The 16,123-nt window shown below is 38.1% G+C and overlaps 2 protein-coding genes across 5 annotated transcripts; one reads left to right on the top strand and one right to left on the bottom strand.

Annotated features, from left to right (window-relative positions):
• Positions 1 to 1,501: 1,501 nt before the first annotated feature.
• Positions 1,502 to 10,271, bottom strand: tm9sf5 (transmembrane 9 superfamily protein member 5). The gene is made up of 17 exons (XM_079556570.1): positions 9,965 to 10,271; positions 9,680 to 9,747; positions 9,507 to 9,600; positions 8,872 to 8,999; positions 8,669 to 8,798; positions 8,330 to 8,457; positions 8,097 to 8,211; positions 7,942 to 8,021; positions 7,753 to 7,858; positions 6,976 to 7,108; positions 6,457 to 6,576; positions 6,297 to 6,354; positions 5,742 to 5,901; positions 5,509 to 5,660; positions 3,744 to 3,855; positions 3,478 to 3,649; positions 1,502 to 2,285 (listed from the first exon to the last, which is right to left on the bottom strand). Exons 1-17 carry the CDS (start codon positions 10,097 to 10,099, stop codon positions 2,218 to 2,220), a joined length of 1,959 nt encoding a protein of 652 aa, XP_079412696.1. The 5' UTR covers positions 10,100 to 10,271; the 3' UTR covers positions 1,502 to 2,217.
• A 276-nt stretch (positions 10,272 to 10,547) lies between these two features.
• Positions 10,548 to 16,041, top strand: rbmx (RNA binding motif protein X-linked). 4 transcript variants are annotated; one of them, XR_013792885.1, is made up of 10 exons: positions 10,558 to 11,059; positions 12,424 to 12,537; positions 12,624 to 12,730; positions 12,931 to 13,081; positions 13,152 to 13,292; positions 13,374 to 13,488; positions 13,568 to 13,690; positions 13,758 to 13,843; positions 15,721 to 15,806; positions 15,940 to 16,041. XR_013792885.1 is itself a non-coding variant. In XM_079556559.1 (9 exons), exons 1-9 carry the CDS (start codon positions 10,615 to 10,617, stop codon positions 14,792 to 14,794), a joined length of 1,587 nt encoding a protein of 528 aa, XP_079412685.1. In that variant the 5' UTR covers positions 10,555 to 10,614; the 3' UTR covers positions 14,795 to 15,712. The 4 variants fall into 4 exon arrangements, 3 of the variants coding, with proteins under 3 accessions (XP_079412684.1, XP_079412685.1, XP_079412686.1); XM_079556559.1 differs by lacking the exons at positions 15,721 to 15,806; positions 15,940 to 16,041 and adding an exon at positions 14,490 to 15,712 and having other exon boundaries at positions 10,555 to 11,059; XM_079556558.1 differs by lacking the exons at positions 15,721 to 15,806; positions 15,940 to 16,041 and adding an exon at positions 14,490 to 15,714 and having other exon boundaries at positions 10,548 to 11,059; positions 13,152 to 13,488.
• The last annotated feature ends 82 nt before the right edge of the window (positions 16,042 to 16,123 follow it).

Here is a 16,123-nt window from a genome sequence, read left to right on the forward strand (position 1 = left end):
CTTTGTATTGTACAATATATTGTATTTATGTTATGTCCATTAAAGTGATCAGAATATACTGTGTCTGAATCCTGACTACAGAAACACACACAATGACCATACGTCTGTGCCATTTTTTTGTGTCACTTAGTTATTACAGTAATGTCAGCTCCCTGCCATGAGGACCAAAGAGAAGGGCTTTTCTCGCCCAATGAACGCACATTAATGATCAATCATGTACAAGTTGTACACAAGTTATGTGCCAGATTTTATCAAAAACATTTCTTTATTTCATTATTGTTTTGAAATGACAACAAAGCATTGATTGATTTATTGGTAGTCCTGAGGGTAGGGCCTGACCGATATTGGACGGCCAATATATCGGGCTGACATTAAGGTATTTTCAATATCGGCTATATTGATTTTGGCTAAATCGGTTTTGGATATATCGGCCGATTAAAAGGCCAATATCTCCAGAACTGAAAGTGATTTTTTTGTTTTTGTGCCAGAAAGAGCTCTGTCTGAGCTTTAAAATGTGCCCACAACTTCCTTGACCTCAGAGGAGCAGAGAAACATTGCAGTGAAAATTGGTCAAGTTTGTACACTTATTTTATGTATTTTAATGTTTTATAATGTGTGTACGGCACTTTGGTAAACTGTAACGTTTTTAAAGTAAGTAATAAATAAAGTTGGTATGGTGTGGTATTTTATGTTGTACATATGTTGCTTATAATTTTGGAACCATAAGAGATAGAGACTTTCCTTCTTTTTTGATGTCGGTTAGAATCGGTTAAAAATGTAAATACCTTCCTCTGTGGAGATCACAGGTCAACAACATGGAGGGCGGCTGCAGGTGCGCAGAATCTGTCCAAGATCCCACCGCCTTGCTCTGATGCAACCTGTTCGACGGTACCGGTTTTCTCGTGAGAGCGAGGCGGTTGCAGCGCCTGGTCCAGGCCTCGCTCGGCCGCCTGAACTACAAAGGCCAAAGGGATGATGGGAAATTAACTGTTGTCAACAAGTGCGCTGACAGATGATTGGATTTTACTTCTGTTTTGATCAGAAATGTGTTGCCCTGATACTCCGCAGCCTCCCGCCCCCTCTTTTCTTATCATATCATCTTATTTCTTATCTTATTTTTTGTTGTTTTTTTTACTTGCTTTATATCAACATTTTGCCTCTCAGAACGTATTAAAGCATATTTTGCCTTTTTTTTTTAATGTGAAATGATTTCAAGCTATACACATACAGTACCCCTGGTTGCGAAACATTGCTGTAGAGAACAACTTTTGCCGGTTCCATTCAATGTAATTACAAACTACCTTTGATGTGCAGTATTTTGTTGACTGAAAGAGAAAGGATATCAGATTTAATTAATGGCCTTTATTGTTATTTGTAGAAAGGATTTAAGACTGCCATAAGCAAACGGCTGCTTTTTATTTACAGTTCCATAAATGGCCTATAGGGGTCGTAGGAGTATGTGTCATCTGCTATATTTAAAAGTAAATCTGAACTGTGAACTGTGAACTGTGAATCAATGGGGAATCACTTGGATCAGATCCCAATATATTAAAATGTCCTTTGAATTACAGCCTTACAAGAAAGTTGCTATTAAATGTACAAGAACATTGACATCCATCTTAATGAAGCATTGTTTATATAATTTGAACTTCAATACAGACTAGTATTGCAGAAATCTTAACCAATTCACTGTAAAGAAAAAATCTTACAGATGCTTAGGGAATAGTAACAATCTTTAAGCGTTCCTGCTGTTGTGTTTTCTATACAATATATTTACACACTTCAAATCATTAATTGTACAGTACAGGTCATGAAAAAAAAAAGTTAACAATGGGGAAGAAGAGAACCAAAACACACACAAACAAAAAAAACATTTTACTGAAGAAATCAATATTAACAAGTTCTTCTATGACCCCTTGACCCAGAATGCTCATGTAGAAAACTAGATAAGTGGAATCAACATTGGTGTTCAAAGCAACACTCTAATTATTGACAATATTGGTCAACTGTGAACACAAAATATGTATTAAAAAAAAGAGAAAGAAAAAAGCAACATGGGTTTAAAGCACAAAAAAAAGGACGGGCACTGCTTTTCTGGTCTTCAGCTGACACGTGATGTTTTCAGTTCAGGCCCCAGTCAGACCACCTAGTACGTGCAGACGGCACTTTTTAGAATGGCTCTTTGTTGTCAAGTTCCTTGTCAGGTTCCTTGGCGTCTCAGTCCACCTTAACCACACTGTAGATTTTATTGACAAACCAGAAGCAGGCAAAGAATCCGATGGTTCCTGGTCAGCGAAAAAACAAAGAAAAATTACTCCAACATTGCAAAAACTGGAAATATTTCAGTTTTGGTTCAACAACTGCAACTTTTACACCCGCATCCAGCTGTTTGACCCGGCTATTGCAGCTCTGGCTATTAGGTGAAAAGTGGTCTCATGTGAAAGTCCTGGTTTGGGAATGATGTAATTCTGGTGTAGTTATATCAGTACTCTTTTTTGGAATTTTTAACTGATAAAATAACATGCATGTATTACTGACACAGCATCAATTTTATACTGAGAAAAGATAACTGGCTCAGGCCTTAAACTGTCATATGAATACCCGGGATCAGTTTATCTGGATATAAAGGTCTTGCTGACAGCTCACTGGGGCCAAGAAGAGAATTAACAAGTGATCAAAATTGGGATGAGATCAGACACTAAAGCAATAAGGCAAACTAATCTCTTTCTCCAATAAGTGGATTATTTCTCGCTTTCCCAAGATCCTCAGTGCAGTAAAGATTCTGTCACAAACTATCAAGGCAACCTCAGCTGCACAGTTAACTTTAAATCTGATGAATACGAGACCATTTTTGAGCTGATATTGCTCAAATTTGGTTCTTCTTTCTGTGCTCCATTTCTAGACAAGAGCCTTTATTTCTATATATTGTTTTATTTATTATATTGTGTGACATCATTGTGTATAAGTCGTCGTTACAATACTGAGTGCAAAGGTAAATAGTTGTTTTTAAAGCACGTATGTTGCATTCTAGTAGTGGCCTTTAGAACGGGATCGACGTTACAGTTTTACAGCAGTTACACCAGACATTTGCACTTCAGCAATCAATACAGTAAATAATAGATACATTTACAGGACAAGGAATGCAATGTTTGAATTTGTAAAACAAAAACAAAAAAAACAAAAAAAAAACAGGTCAGATTAGTTAAATGTAGATCAGGCTTTAAACATATGTTCCTAATAAGGATTGTAGTCAACTAGTTGATTGCAAGATGCCATTCCTTCAACAGAAGTGCACAAGTTTGGAATTTGACATTATCGATAATAGCCTCTTCGCTAGTGTATTTTGGCTGAAGCGTTGTAAAAAAAACAAAAAACAACGTGGTAAGAATATAAATTCAAATATTGGGGCGATAGGAATCTCACTTCTAACTATAAGTAGACACATTTGGTAGTTTTTAAAATATAAAAAGGTCTTACCGGTAAAGAGGAAGAAGATGAGCACCATAATCATTGTGTACCCAAAGTACAGAAAAGTGCTGGCAGCTCCAATAATTTGCAGTTTTGAGAAGAAGTAATGCACGGCATAAATGAACAAATAAACAGCTGTGAAGCCACTAGTCAGGAAAGAACGCCACCACCAGTGGTAGTCCTAGACACAGAGGCATTACATGGTAAAAATCTACTAAATGTATATATTGCTACATTTTTCATAGATTTGCAATGTATGGAATCACAATACTCACCTCAGCACAAAGGTGGAAATAGCAGAGCAGGATAGTGGCTTCAGAGCAGGTGATCAGGAGAATAATAAATACCAGGAACAGAAATCCAAACATGTAGTACATTTGATGAGACCTAAAAGAGATATTACATTACATTTAGAAATGCAACACATTGCGCAGATAATTTAAGTATGTGTTTACACTAGTGCTGTCAAAAATGGTGCGAGAATAACATTCTTTGTGACCTAGTAAACTTGTACTTTTTTGTAAGCTGTGGCCTAGTCAGACCCGCCCAAACTCAACCCGAATATATTTGTCTTAATTTGTCGGACCCGCACACATTAAAAAAAGCTGCTGGCTGTCACTCAAACGGGAACATGTCATGTGACCACAAGTTTACAGTGATTTAATATGGGTTTGCCCTCAAATTCAACATTTTTGGCAATCTGTTTGAACAGAGATCAATCATGTATTGCATACTTGCATACTGAAATGCCTTTTGATCCCTGTCACTTGGTTTTAGGACTGGAAACAAATATCGCACATAAACAAATACATTCTGAGGATTCTACAGTTTGCTGCATACTCTACTATTATACGATGAAGAGCCACCACATCTTTTGATGCGGCGGGAAAAGGTCATGTCTGTAATACCTTTAGAAAGGCTGTCATATGTCCGTAAAGGGTCCTTAAACTCTTTAAAAAAAAATGGTCATTTTCAGATGAAGATGACTAAAAGATTACAGGAATTTATTATGAAAATTTGTTGGTGATAATTTGAATTTAAATCTGCACTAAGCTGTGTGTTTTTATTTTTTTTGTCAGCAGGTGTCAGTAGTGAACCCTGCCCTGCCCCCCTCACCCATTTTGAGACTTACATTTATTTGTTTAACTGCAACTGTCATGAAGTCTTTTTTTGGGGGGGAGGCTTAGAGCCAGTCGGCCCGCCCCGCGAATGCTACCCAGCCCTTTAAGGAACAGACTGCATGGGAGGAGACAGAGCAGCCAAGTAAATTTCCCAGGCGACTTTAGACCATTAATTGGACCAACTAATCTCTATTTGTTAAATCTATGGGTCTGACACATGATGTCATCAGGCCCGGAGCTCACTTTACTTGCGCTGGTGTGAGGGCTGGCCAGCAGGGGGCAGGTGTGAAACAGAGACCTTTCCTCTATCGAGGCATACTTGATATAATTTGTACTTTTGTGACTGTTCAGAAAAAAGAAAATTTTAAGCATAGTTTTGTGATTAATAATTAAATACACTTTTTTTAGTTTGAATAATCGTGATTTCAATTATGACTATAATAATGTGCTTATTATTTTTTCTATAATCGAGCAGCCCTAATGCTACAGCACTACAGCTGTACAGTACATATGTAATGTGTGAATACATATATGTATACAAAATACCCCTTGCACAAAGCCCAAAACAATAGATAATTGTTGCTGCTTCAATAACATCTTAGTATTATTATGTCTCTATGTGTCTCAATGATACGTTGACCCTATAAAACTAGACATTCAACAAAACACAATGCAATAATGTAAGATAATAAAACTGAGCTTTCTAACCAGACCCGACTCGCACCCAATGTTCGCCATATACTTCAGGTACCCGATAAGAGTATTAAAATAATAATAATTCAAGGGATTTAGAAAAGATAAAAATGTGCAATTAATTGTGAGTTAACTATGACAATCATGAAATGAATTGCGATTAAATACTTTAATCGATTGGCAGCACTAGTTTTAACACAATACATGAGGTGAGTCTTTATCTTACCAAATGCTGTTGAGGATGAAAAAAAGCTGGATAAAGATGCAGCCAAACGGTAGGATACCCCCCATCACTATGCCAGGAATAGGCTTCGTAAAGAATGACTGCTCTGGAATTTGTCGAGGAATCTGGTTTGTACGCACTGGTTGCTCAATTGCCTGTAAAAAAAAACAGTTATATTTAACCCGAGAGTGACTGTGAAAAATTACAATGGGAGGCAAAGGATAGGTAAAACACACCGGTTTCTTGAATCCAAAGTAAGCCCCAATAAATGTAAGAGGCACAGAAATTCCAAACCACATTGCCAGAATGGCAACAAGAGTGCCAAAGGGGATTGCAGCAGAGGATCCTTCGACCCAGAGAATAAGGTTCATCAGGAAGAAGTCAGCAAACACAATGCTGGAGAAAAAAACAAAAATGAATAAATCTTGCAATGTACTGTAAGCTTCAGAAGAAAGATTTATCAACAGCCTTTTATATTCAAGTAGGAAAATGTTGCCATCTGACCATTTTGCATTGGAGGCTGCAATGGTTCTTGTAACTCTAAACACAAGCAGTCCTTTCAATGCTTCTATTTGTTTAGGCAAATATGTGTGATCTTTATCGGCGTGTCTATTTTTTTTTACTTGTTGTATATTGTGCACTGTGTATATATACACAGCAACATAAAAAGTAAGGTCTTTGTCAAAAGCATACAGTATAAAAGCAACTTATAGAGTGACTAAGACAGTCAAGGGTTGGGCACTGTTTACAGCAGTATTATGGGAAGTAGCCTAAAAGAATAGTGAACTAACCCTGGGCACAAAAGGGCAGTCAGAAGGACGTTGGTCTTCCATTTTTCACCTCCAAAAGCTGAGAAAATAACAAAAATGTTAATTTTGGCTCTTGACACAAACACACACACGCACACAGTTTCTACCACTATGAAAATAAAATTTTCATATAAATTCTTACTTTTGTACAAGCGTGCAGAGACATAGCCAGCAGGAGTACCCAGTAGGACCCAGAGGACAACTGCACACGTCATGAGGGCTCCTCGATTGGCTGGTGACAGGAATCCCAGACAAGCTAGGACTACAAAGACCATGAATATTTAATGCACCAGACCACACATAGGAAGGAAATTAGAGTGAAATATGCTATACGTTAAATTACTACAATAACATAGAGTACATTGAGCATCAACTAAAGATGATAGGATTCAAAACAATACGTATTACAGTACAGACAAAGTAAGTTGCAGTTAACTTGTAACAAGTAACAAGTGAATTTCTCCTTTGTGAGATCAATAAAGGTTTATCTTATCTTATCTTAATATATTAACTCAGGGTATGCTTTTGTTGTATGAGAGGATATAACCAGATGATTAGTCGAACTGAATTGAAAAAATACATTATGCACAGTACTGCAGTTTAGAGGCTAGGTGAGTAGTTTGTATGGTGTTAGTGCAAATGTTACCACTGAGACCCTTACAAAGTGTGATGAACGTCATGATGAAGATCTGGGTGCCTTGTCCCAAGAAGACAGACAGAAGCATGCCTTTCCTTGGGGGCCTGAATACATCGCCATGAACTTGTTTCCACCCAGACTCCTCTTGGGCATCCTCCTGAAATGGAAGAGGGCATTATATATCAAAAATATATATCATACAAAAAATAGGCATTGCACAACCCTAAAGCTTAACCAGCCACCAAGCAGTATCCTGAGAATGTGACTTCCACTAATGCAGGAAAAAGGTGAAAAATCTAAAAGCAAAATTTGATGGGAGAAACGTTTCATGATTTCAGTACACAGTCTCTGTTGGGTTTATATTTATTTAATGACTGTCCACACCACATTTTATAATGTGTTTACTTTCATCAGACACCCAGTCCATAGAGGAAACAACCACAGAACTCTTTGGACAGGCTTACGTAGGTTAGTGACGATTTTTCCTTCGAGCTGGGAATCTTTATCAAGTCTGCCTGTAAAATGTAATACAATATAATATTTACATTATGTTCAGTCTTTTGTCAGAGTGTCGAGGCATAAAAGTAGAAAAGTAGCAACTGTAAATATGGATAGACATTACTTGGTTTTAATCTTTCTGCTTTTAGATGTGCTAAAATGTACTGAAACAAGTCCTGCATTGTGGTGAATCTAGTCCACTAGTCACACCAAACAAACTTGAGGCCAAAAACTAATCTATGCTTATATTGCGTGCACTGGTCACGGCAGCCCCTGCAGAAGACATATTTTGTTATCCATTACCTGGTCAACCTGGTTGTATCTGGCAATATCCTTGTGTAAGGTTCTCAGCATAATCATGGCAACCATACCAGACAGGAAGAGGACAATCACCAAAGAGTTCATGATGCTAAAACATAGATGAAATAAATAACCCTTAAGAAAAGGACAATTCTGCCTTGCAAATCTTTACTACGAAAAATTATGCAATACCTGAACCACTGGATGTTTGTGTGAGGCATAGAAACAAGGATGTAATCCCACCTCGATGCCCACTTAATGGAATTGTCCTCCTGCAAATAATTTAAACAAAACGCACGTCAATTTAAATACTTCAAGGAAAGTTCCCCTTAGTTTTGTGGACATACATGGAATATGACCGAGTAGGTATAAACTACAGAAACATCATTGTCAAATTCCCCGGGGATCTCCATTGGTGCGCCTCCATCACAGCTCACAGACTTTTCATCTTTGTGATTGATACTGTGAAACACAGCCAAATACAGTTGTGTTTAATATGTTTTGAAACTAGTCAAGTTACATTAAGTTGTACATTGCAGCATACTGTAGTGGCAAGTTGGCAACAAATTTACAAACTTACCTTTTTGGCTCCAGAGTTGCAGCTACCAACCGTGCCCCACGCCATCCCTCAGAGGCTCCACTGTGATACGTAATTTTTATTTCCACATGGTTGAATACATAAAATGTGTTCTTCTTGTTGAACTCAGCCTGTATAAATAAAAAAATGAAAAACATTAGCAAAACAAAACGATATACGGGGGATGCAAATTATGCCTTAACCTTCCATAGTGAGTGGCACTAGAGTTATGAAATTTGTAAAGATTTGATTTTGCCACTCAGTGCGGAACAACAAAGGTTCTGTTTGGATTAAAGATGTTCTATGTGCATACCTTTAACAGCTGGGTCACTCATTACTTACATTAATGACACAGGCATCTTTTGCTCTGCCGTCTGCAGTAACAAGACAGCCTATGGGGAAACCTGGATTACAGTACTTCTGACCATCTTCCACGTCGTAACACCAAGTCACCGGCATATTGTCAATGATCCTTGAAATACAAGTTACAACCATTTCTAGTGCTGTCAAACAGGTCAAACCAGTTGTACAGTGACTGAATTTACCAATGATGCTGGTAGTTCAGTTGCATTCCCATTTTGAGAAAATCCAAACGAGTTCCATCATCTTGGCTGCCTTTCTTGTACGTCTTTGTGCAAACAGGTTGGCATTTTTCATCTTTCTTGAATGTGAACTAGTAAAACAGAATACATTTGATTTACATGTTCAAGATGCATTTTAAATTACGTGATTCATCCACAACATTAACCATGTATAAAAACAAACTGAAACATAAATTAATGGTTTATTGGTGTATGGAGTATTTGCACTGAGCACAAAGCAAAGACTCATAAAGGAAATGACCGTATGACTAAAGTATATTTGTATACTTTGTATTTGTGTTTGACAATGTAGTGACTTGGCATGGCTTCAAGTTACTTTGTTTCTTACTTAACGGTTTCCTTGGGAGTGGTGTTGTTACCGGTATAAGCCTTTTGGCTCTACCTCTCCTATGCATATGCTATTAATATTACTACTTTTTTTGTACATTCATACATCTGAATAGATGTTTTTTGTATTCTTCCGTTTTTACTTTAATGACTACTCTAAAGTGCTAAATAAATAAATACAAATAATAAAGAAATATACAGACAAATGACATATCCTGCTCTGTTGTCACCGTTTGTAACCTATCACTCACTTTGTATGGAGATGATTCAATTCTTTCACCAAACAAAACCTGTCCAAGGTTCTCTGAGGGCCTTGACTCATCTTTGTCTTTGCAAAAGTCAAACCTAGGTTACAAGGATATAACATGTTAGTAACACACATACCATAAAGCCACAGAGTCATAAAAAGAAACAAGGTACTTACATGTCATATTCGTAAGGCAGTACTGACTCGACAGAGTCCAGCCGGTTGACGTACAATTGAATCTTTGCCTGTAAAAGTTGAAAAATTGGAGTTATAGACTGGCACCTGTTTAATGCTTATAAAGGAAATGCAGAACTAAGAGCATGTTTGAGTCTCAAGTCGCGGCCTATGCAGCGCTAGCAAGTCACTAGGAGCGAAATGGACTAAAGCAAAGCGTGAAGACCAGTTGAAAGAGAATGAAATGGGACATTACAGCAACTAATAAATACATGACATTGTACATACCGGACAATCTTCAGCAACATTTCCTTCTTCGCAGAAACTCACCGGAGCTAAACCCGGAAGATAAAATCCTGAACACGAATAGACAGAAACGAGAGAGTAAACCAACAAGCAACTAATGTGTATCCGCAGCTCCATTTTTGCGGACACGGTTTAAGACAAAGTGCGACCGTTAGTAATCGCTGCCCCCTTTCAGACAAACGTCTTCTTTTCGAGAATAGCTTTTATTCCGAAGACGCAAAGCCAAACCTGTCTAGAGCAACTATCGGCGGTGGGGTAACCATAGGAGGTGACGTACAGCAATTTTGCGTAGCGGAAATGGCCTATTTGCAAACAGGAATTAGACGTTTTCCCTTCAAATTAATTGTTGCTTATATTAATCCATGATGAACTTGGAGGCTTTACCCCTATATATAATAATTTACCACAGCTGGACGATGGAGACACACAAAGTTTAAGGATTCCATTGACCTGGATTCGTTGATAAAGTGAGAAGACATTTTTTCTTAGACTGGCTTAGTTTAGATGTTTTAATTTGAAAGGACTTTTCATATGACATCCGATAAATAGTACTGACGTTGCTTGTAGACTTCTAACAACAGATCGTATTCTTTGTAGGAGCTTGCTGTAAATTGAAGGCAGTGATCCTTAAGATGCTTGGCAGTCATATCAATGACCACGGGAGACAATACCCACCATGGAAAAGAAGGTTGGAGGCTAAAATCAAGTCAACACGGAGAGAAGTGAGTCAGCTGGCAGAGGCCCAGAAAGGTGCAATGAAAAAACAAGTACCCAAGAGGTACAGCCAGATGCCCATACCTGAAGCTCTGGAAAGTGCCAAACAAAGCCTCCAAGCCATGGCCAGCCGCCTTAAGAAGTACATGAGAGAGAATGAAGCCAAACAAATGACAAATACGATCTCAACTCAACCAGCTCAGAGCAACAACAAAGCAAACCCAAGGCTGGAAACTGAACAGCCCTGGAAAAGCATTTGTGAGAAGGGTGCACCTCACAGCAGTGATGCACAGTGGCACAGCAACCTCCCTGAACAGAACACAGTCACCAACATAGTGGCAGACATCCAAGAACGAGTCTCTGGTATGAAAAAGTGGACGTTTGATTGATTGAATGAGCTCCATGATGTAGTCACCAGAAATATTTTTTTTACTTCACAGGACTGTTAAAAAACATTTTAGGTGACTATGATATAAAGTGTCAAGAACAAAGGGTCTCAATTTTGAAGAATTTTCGAATATAAAATAATATTTGAAGTTAATTCACCCATTTTGTTTCCTACATAATTCCATGTGTTCATTGATTCAATGAGAATCACAAAATGCAAATAGTAAAATACAGAAAATACAGAATACAGAAAAAACAATACATAAAAAACGTTAGTAGTGTTGTGTATACTTTAACTCTTTTTATTAGCATTTTTAAAATGTTCACACATACAGGATTTGAGGACAATATGTTGTATTACAATGGACAATGTGTTGTATATATTACAAAATCCAGCCTATGCCCTAAATATACAGAGCAGGATTATTGGCTTTAACAGGACTTTTCAAGCAAAGATGTAATTTTTTTTTTTACTTTTAAAAAGAACAGTAATATAGAACTTGTTCTAAATGTTATCATGATGCGTAAATTCTTTATCCACAAATGCTGATTCTTAAAAACAAAAAAAACATATCCTTTGTCACTTTTCACAAAGAACTGTCTTTATTTTTCTCCTCTTTATCTTTAATAGAAAAAAAATACTGCTGCGAATCTTAAAAATATCATTGATGATCTGGACATTATAAGCAACCCCTAGCATTGCAATTTATTTATTTAATTTGCTCTTACTTAAATCTTTGTAATATGGAACATTCCGACCATACTTGTACCGGTGTATACCGAATTGTTTAATAATAATGATAATAATAATGATGATAATGATAATGATAATGATAATGATAATGATAATGATAATGATAATGATAATGATAATGATAATAATTAATATAAATTCAAAACAATTCCGGAGTAGGCCGGATACTCATAGATGGCGCTATACTGCAACGACCAACCCTTGCTACTTCGTGGCAAGCGAAGAAGAAGTTGGTGGGTTAAAAAAAAAAAAAATAACCCGCCGTTGTTCTTCGTGGTGCGCATGCTTTAAAGCTTTACGAAGGCTTTTTGGGTCATTGTGTGTTTAGTTAGTGTTTCTTTAAGAATTGAATGCGCCCTTCTTTATTTAAGATTCTGATAACAGAACGTGATTCGCACAGTTAGTAAACGGGCAAGATCCGCTAACTGCACGCACATTTCGCCATTTTGCACCATCTGCAACGAAAGGCGGTCGGCAAGGTACTCGTTATTGTTGCTAAATTGACATTTTGTACAATATCCAAATAACAAATTAACCGTGTACATCGTTTTTCGCCATGGTGCATTTACTGTTATTTTCTTTACAGTGAAAATGGCTGAAGCTGATCGCCCTGGGAAATTATTTATTGGTGGGTTGAATACTGAGACCACTGAGGAGGCCTTGGAGCAGTACTTTAGCAAATATGGAAGGATTGTCGAAGGTATGTTTACGTTTAATGTTTTTCATTTTAAAGAAATACATCAATAAATAACAATTGTATTTATACAATGTCTCATTTCTTCTCAGTTCTTTTGATGAAGGATCGTGAAACAAACAAATCACGAGGTTTTGCTTTTGTTACATTTGAAAGACCAGCTGATGCAGAGGATGCTGCTTGTGAAATGAATGGGAAGGTATGCATTTTAAATGAAAACGCGTGTGTGTGTGTTTTCAGATAGCTTTAAATGAGGACAATGTATAGATGATATTATTCCCTTATACGCTGTGAGTTCCCATTATTTTGTCCTTGGGCAGACGGGCAGACAGACATTTGGATATTCCTCTATTTACAAAAGACTGTTCTAGTGTTTTCATCAACAAAACTCTCTTTCAGTCCCTTGATGGCAAGAATATTAAAGTTGAACAAGCTACAAAGCCTCAGTTTGAGAGCTCTGGCAGAAGGGGGCCGCCCATACACCGCTCTCGTGGTGCACCCAGAGGTGGCCGAGGATCCCGGGGAGGTATGAGGGGTCCCCCATCGAGAGGTGACTATTAGATTAATAAGATGGAAAGTCCTTCTAAATTGTTTGTAATTTTTTATTGTTTTGTTTTCAGACTATTATGACTCAGGAGATCGGGAGCCTTACTTCAAAGGAATGTCATCCCGTGGCCCTCCGCCAATGAAACGAGGGCCCCCTGTTAGAAATGGAGGGCCACCACCCAAAAGATCTGCACCGTCTGGTCCAATTAGCAGGCGTAAGTTTGCAGAGAAACTGACTTTATTCTACATTTTGGGTCAAAATGCAGATAAGTTAAATTTTTTTATCACCATTTCAGCACCAATGTCAAGGGGCAGGGATCCATATGGACCACCACCTCGTAGAGACTCAATGATGTCCAGGAGGGATGACTACCCTTCTCCAAGAGATGATCATTACAGCTCAAAGGACAGGTAGATTGACATGTCACATGCTTTAAGATAATGTTGTTTAAACATAATTTTGAGTTTTGATTCTGAAAATGCTTCATAGTTATTCAAGCAGAGATTACAATTCAAGAGATTCAAGGGATTATGACCCCTCTCCCAGAGACTACTCCTATCGTGAATATTCCAGTTCTCGAGACGACTATGGGTCAATGTCCCGTGGATACAGGTATGTTATCAATTATGGTGGGTAGAAAATGCCAATAGTTTTGCAGTGGCTAAAAAATGTTTTGTAGTGATCGTGATGGATATGGTGGCGGAAGGGAACCCCGTTACATGGAACGAAGTGGTGGCTCCTATAGAGATTCATATGATGGTTACGGTAAGATATGACCATACGGGTGTAATGGGGTCAATGGGTAATTTCGAATGGAATGCAAACATGATCAACTAAGTCACAGCAGCTGAATCCAGAACCTCAAGTTGGAACAGACCACGCTTCTTCACTGGGGAAAAAGCAATTGGTAACCAATAAACCTCTTCAATGTTGCGTTTTGCTCTCAAAGACAGTTGCCTATTTCTGACCCTTTACGAATTGCTTTAATATTGGTGGTGCATCAAACAATGGCAAACGTGTCTCCAACCAGTCATGCGAATAAGTCAGTTTTGCAAAACAAGCAGTTAAAATTAAAGCATGCACCAAAGTAAAGACCTCGGAAGACAGCCGTAGACCCAACTACTATACATCGTCAATGAAACAATGTCAACAACATTGAATACAACGTTTCACCTGCAATACTCACTTGGACCTCGTAATGGAAAAATGGCTACTCAAAGCAATGGCATGTGAAATGGAATGGGACAAACACCCATTAGTTGAGTAATTTGCTTCAAAAATATTTGGAAAAAAATAATGAAGACTTGCGTCATCCATTATCATGTAATCTTCGCACAAAGATTGGCTCTTTGACATTGCAAGAAATGTATACTTTAAACCTTGCCAATTACCTGAACCATTGACCCTGCAGGTAACTCTCGCAGTGCCCCACCCTCAAGGGGCCCCCCACCATCCTATGGTGGGAGCGGCGGAAGCAGTCGTTACGATGACTATGGCAGCAGTTCCCGGGATGGATATGGGAGTCGTGACAGTTACCCCAGCAGTCGGAGTGACTCATACGCACCTAGTCGTGAGCGTATGGGCCGTCAGGATAGGGGTCCCGCCCCACCTGTCAACACAGGTTATCGTAATTCATACAGCAGTTCAAGTCGTGGAGGGCCACATGGTGGTCGTGGCAACCAATCTGATGGCGGAATGGCTCGCAGCAGATACTAAAATGGACAGAGCAGTATCAGATATTGCGTGTTTTCAAAAGAATGACGAGGCAACATATTGTAGTTGAGTCAATTGTGAAATTTAAGCTTAGTTTTGAGCTGTATCTTTCAACGTTTTTTTTTATGTGTATTTTAATTGGTATTTTTTCTTGCAAATGTAATAGTACTGCTCCCAAGTACATGTTTTTTGTAATATCAGTGCTGTTAAAATCTGCAATGCCCTAAAAGTCTGACCTATTCTAATAAAGCTTTTAGTTGTAACAAGACAACTTGTCAATTTAAAATCGCAATTTTAGATATTGCCACAAATATATTGGCTTGAGGAGTGCTTAAGTGTATCCAATGTATTCCGAGATTAGAAAGTGTTGTCAAAGCTGTCAAAATGCTCCACTGAATTCACATTGGAAATGGATTCAACAACCTTGTGCCTTGAGAGCAAGCAACGACAAAGGCAACAACCAAAAGCAAGTCTTTCCAACTCAACTGATAGTCAACAGCTGGTAAGCAAAGCAAACCTTTGTTTCTGATCTCTAAATGCATTTCTCATTGTCCTGTATACAAATACCTACTATGGCAAGACAACTTTTGCCAGTGGAATGAAAAGGAGTTCGTCTGAAGGTCCTTGTCAGTCTCTAGTCCATTTGCTCCATTAAATGCAACTTTCAAACCTCAACGATATTCATCAAACTTCAAACGGGTCCTCTCAACCAGTTAAGTACCTTGTTTTAGTATGCCACCATTTTTAAGTGAAAGAGTCCTCAAACTTGCAAGTTCTATCACTGAAGATCACTGGAAGAAATTTCATCGAAGGCCAAACTTGAAACAATCAATGAGGATAATGGGGTCCAACTGAGGCTTTCTAAATGTCTTTACATTAATAAATACACATTTGAATAGATCAAATTGTAACGTTTGTTCCCATTGCAGGTTGAACCCCCTACAAGCCATTGATGTCTAGTATGTATCAGAAAAACTAAAAGTTGGAACAGTATTGAATCAACGCTGCAGTCATGGTAAGTTCATGTGGATTACTGCAATACTACTTTTTCTATGTATAGATAAGATATACTTTAGGCCTATATAATGTATATTATGTTATATAAAAGTGATTGACTGTATCCCTTCTTTTCTCCCCCCTCCCTTCAGATCCCCTACTCGTGATTGGACACAGAGATGGTTTAACACGGAGTAGAAAATGTGCTGGTGGTTTCAATAAACATAACTTGGTCTGCAATTTGACCCTTGGCGTTTATTTTATGTGTCCATGTTTCACTAATTTGCTCAATGACTGCAGCAATATGGCTTTCATGATCATACATCGTGTTAGGAA

Source organism: Gobius niger, assembly GCF_951799975.1.
Source record: "Gobius niger genome assembly, chromosome: 5".
NCBI lineage: Eukaryota > Metazoa > Chordata > Actinopteri > Gobiiformes > Gobiidae > Gobius > Gobius niger.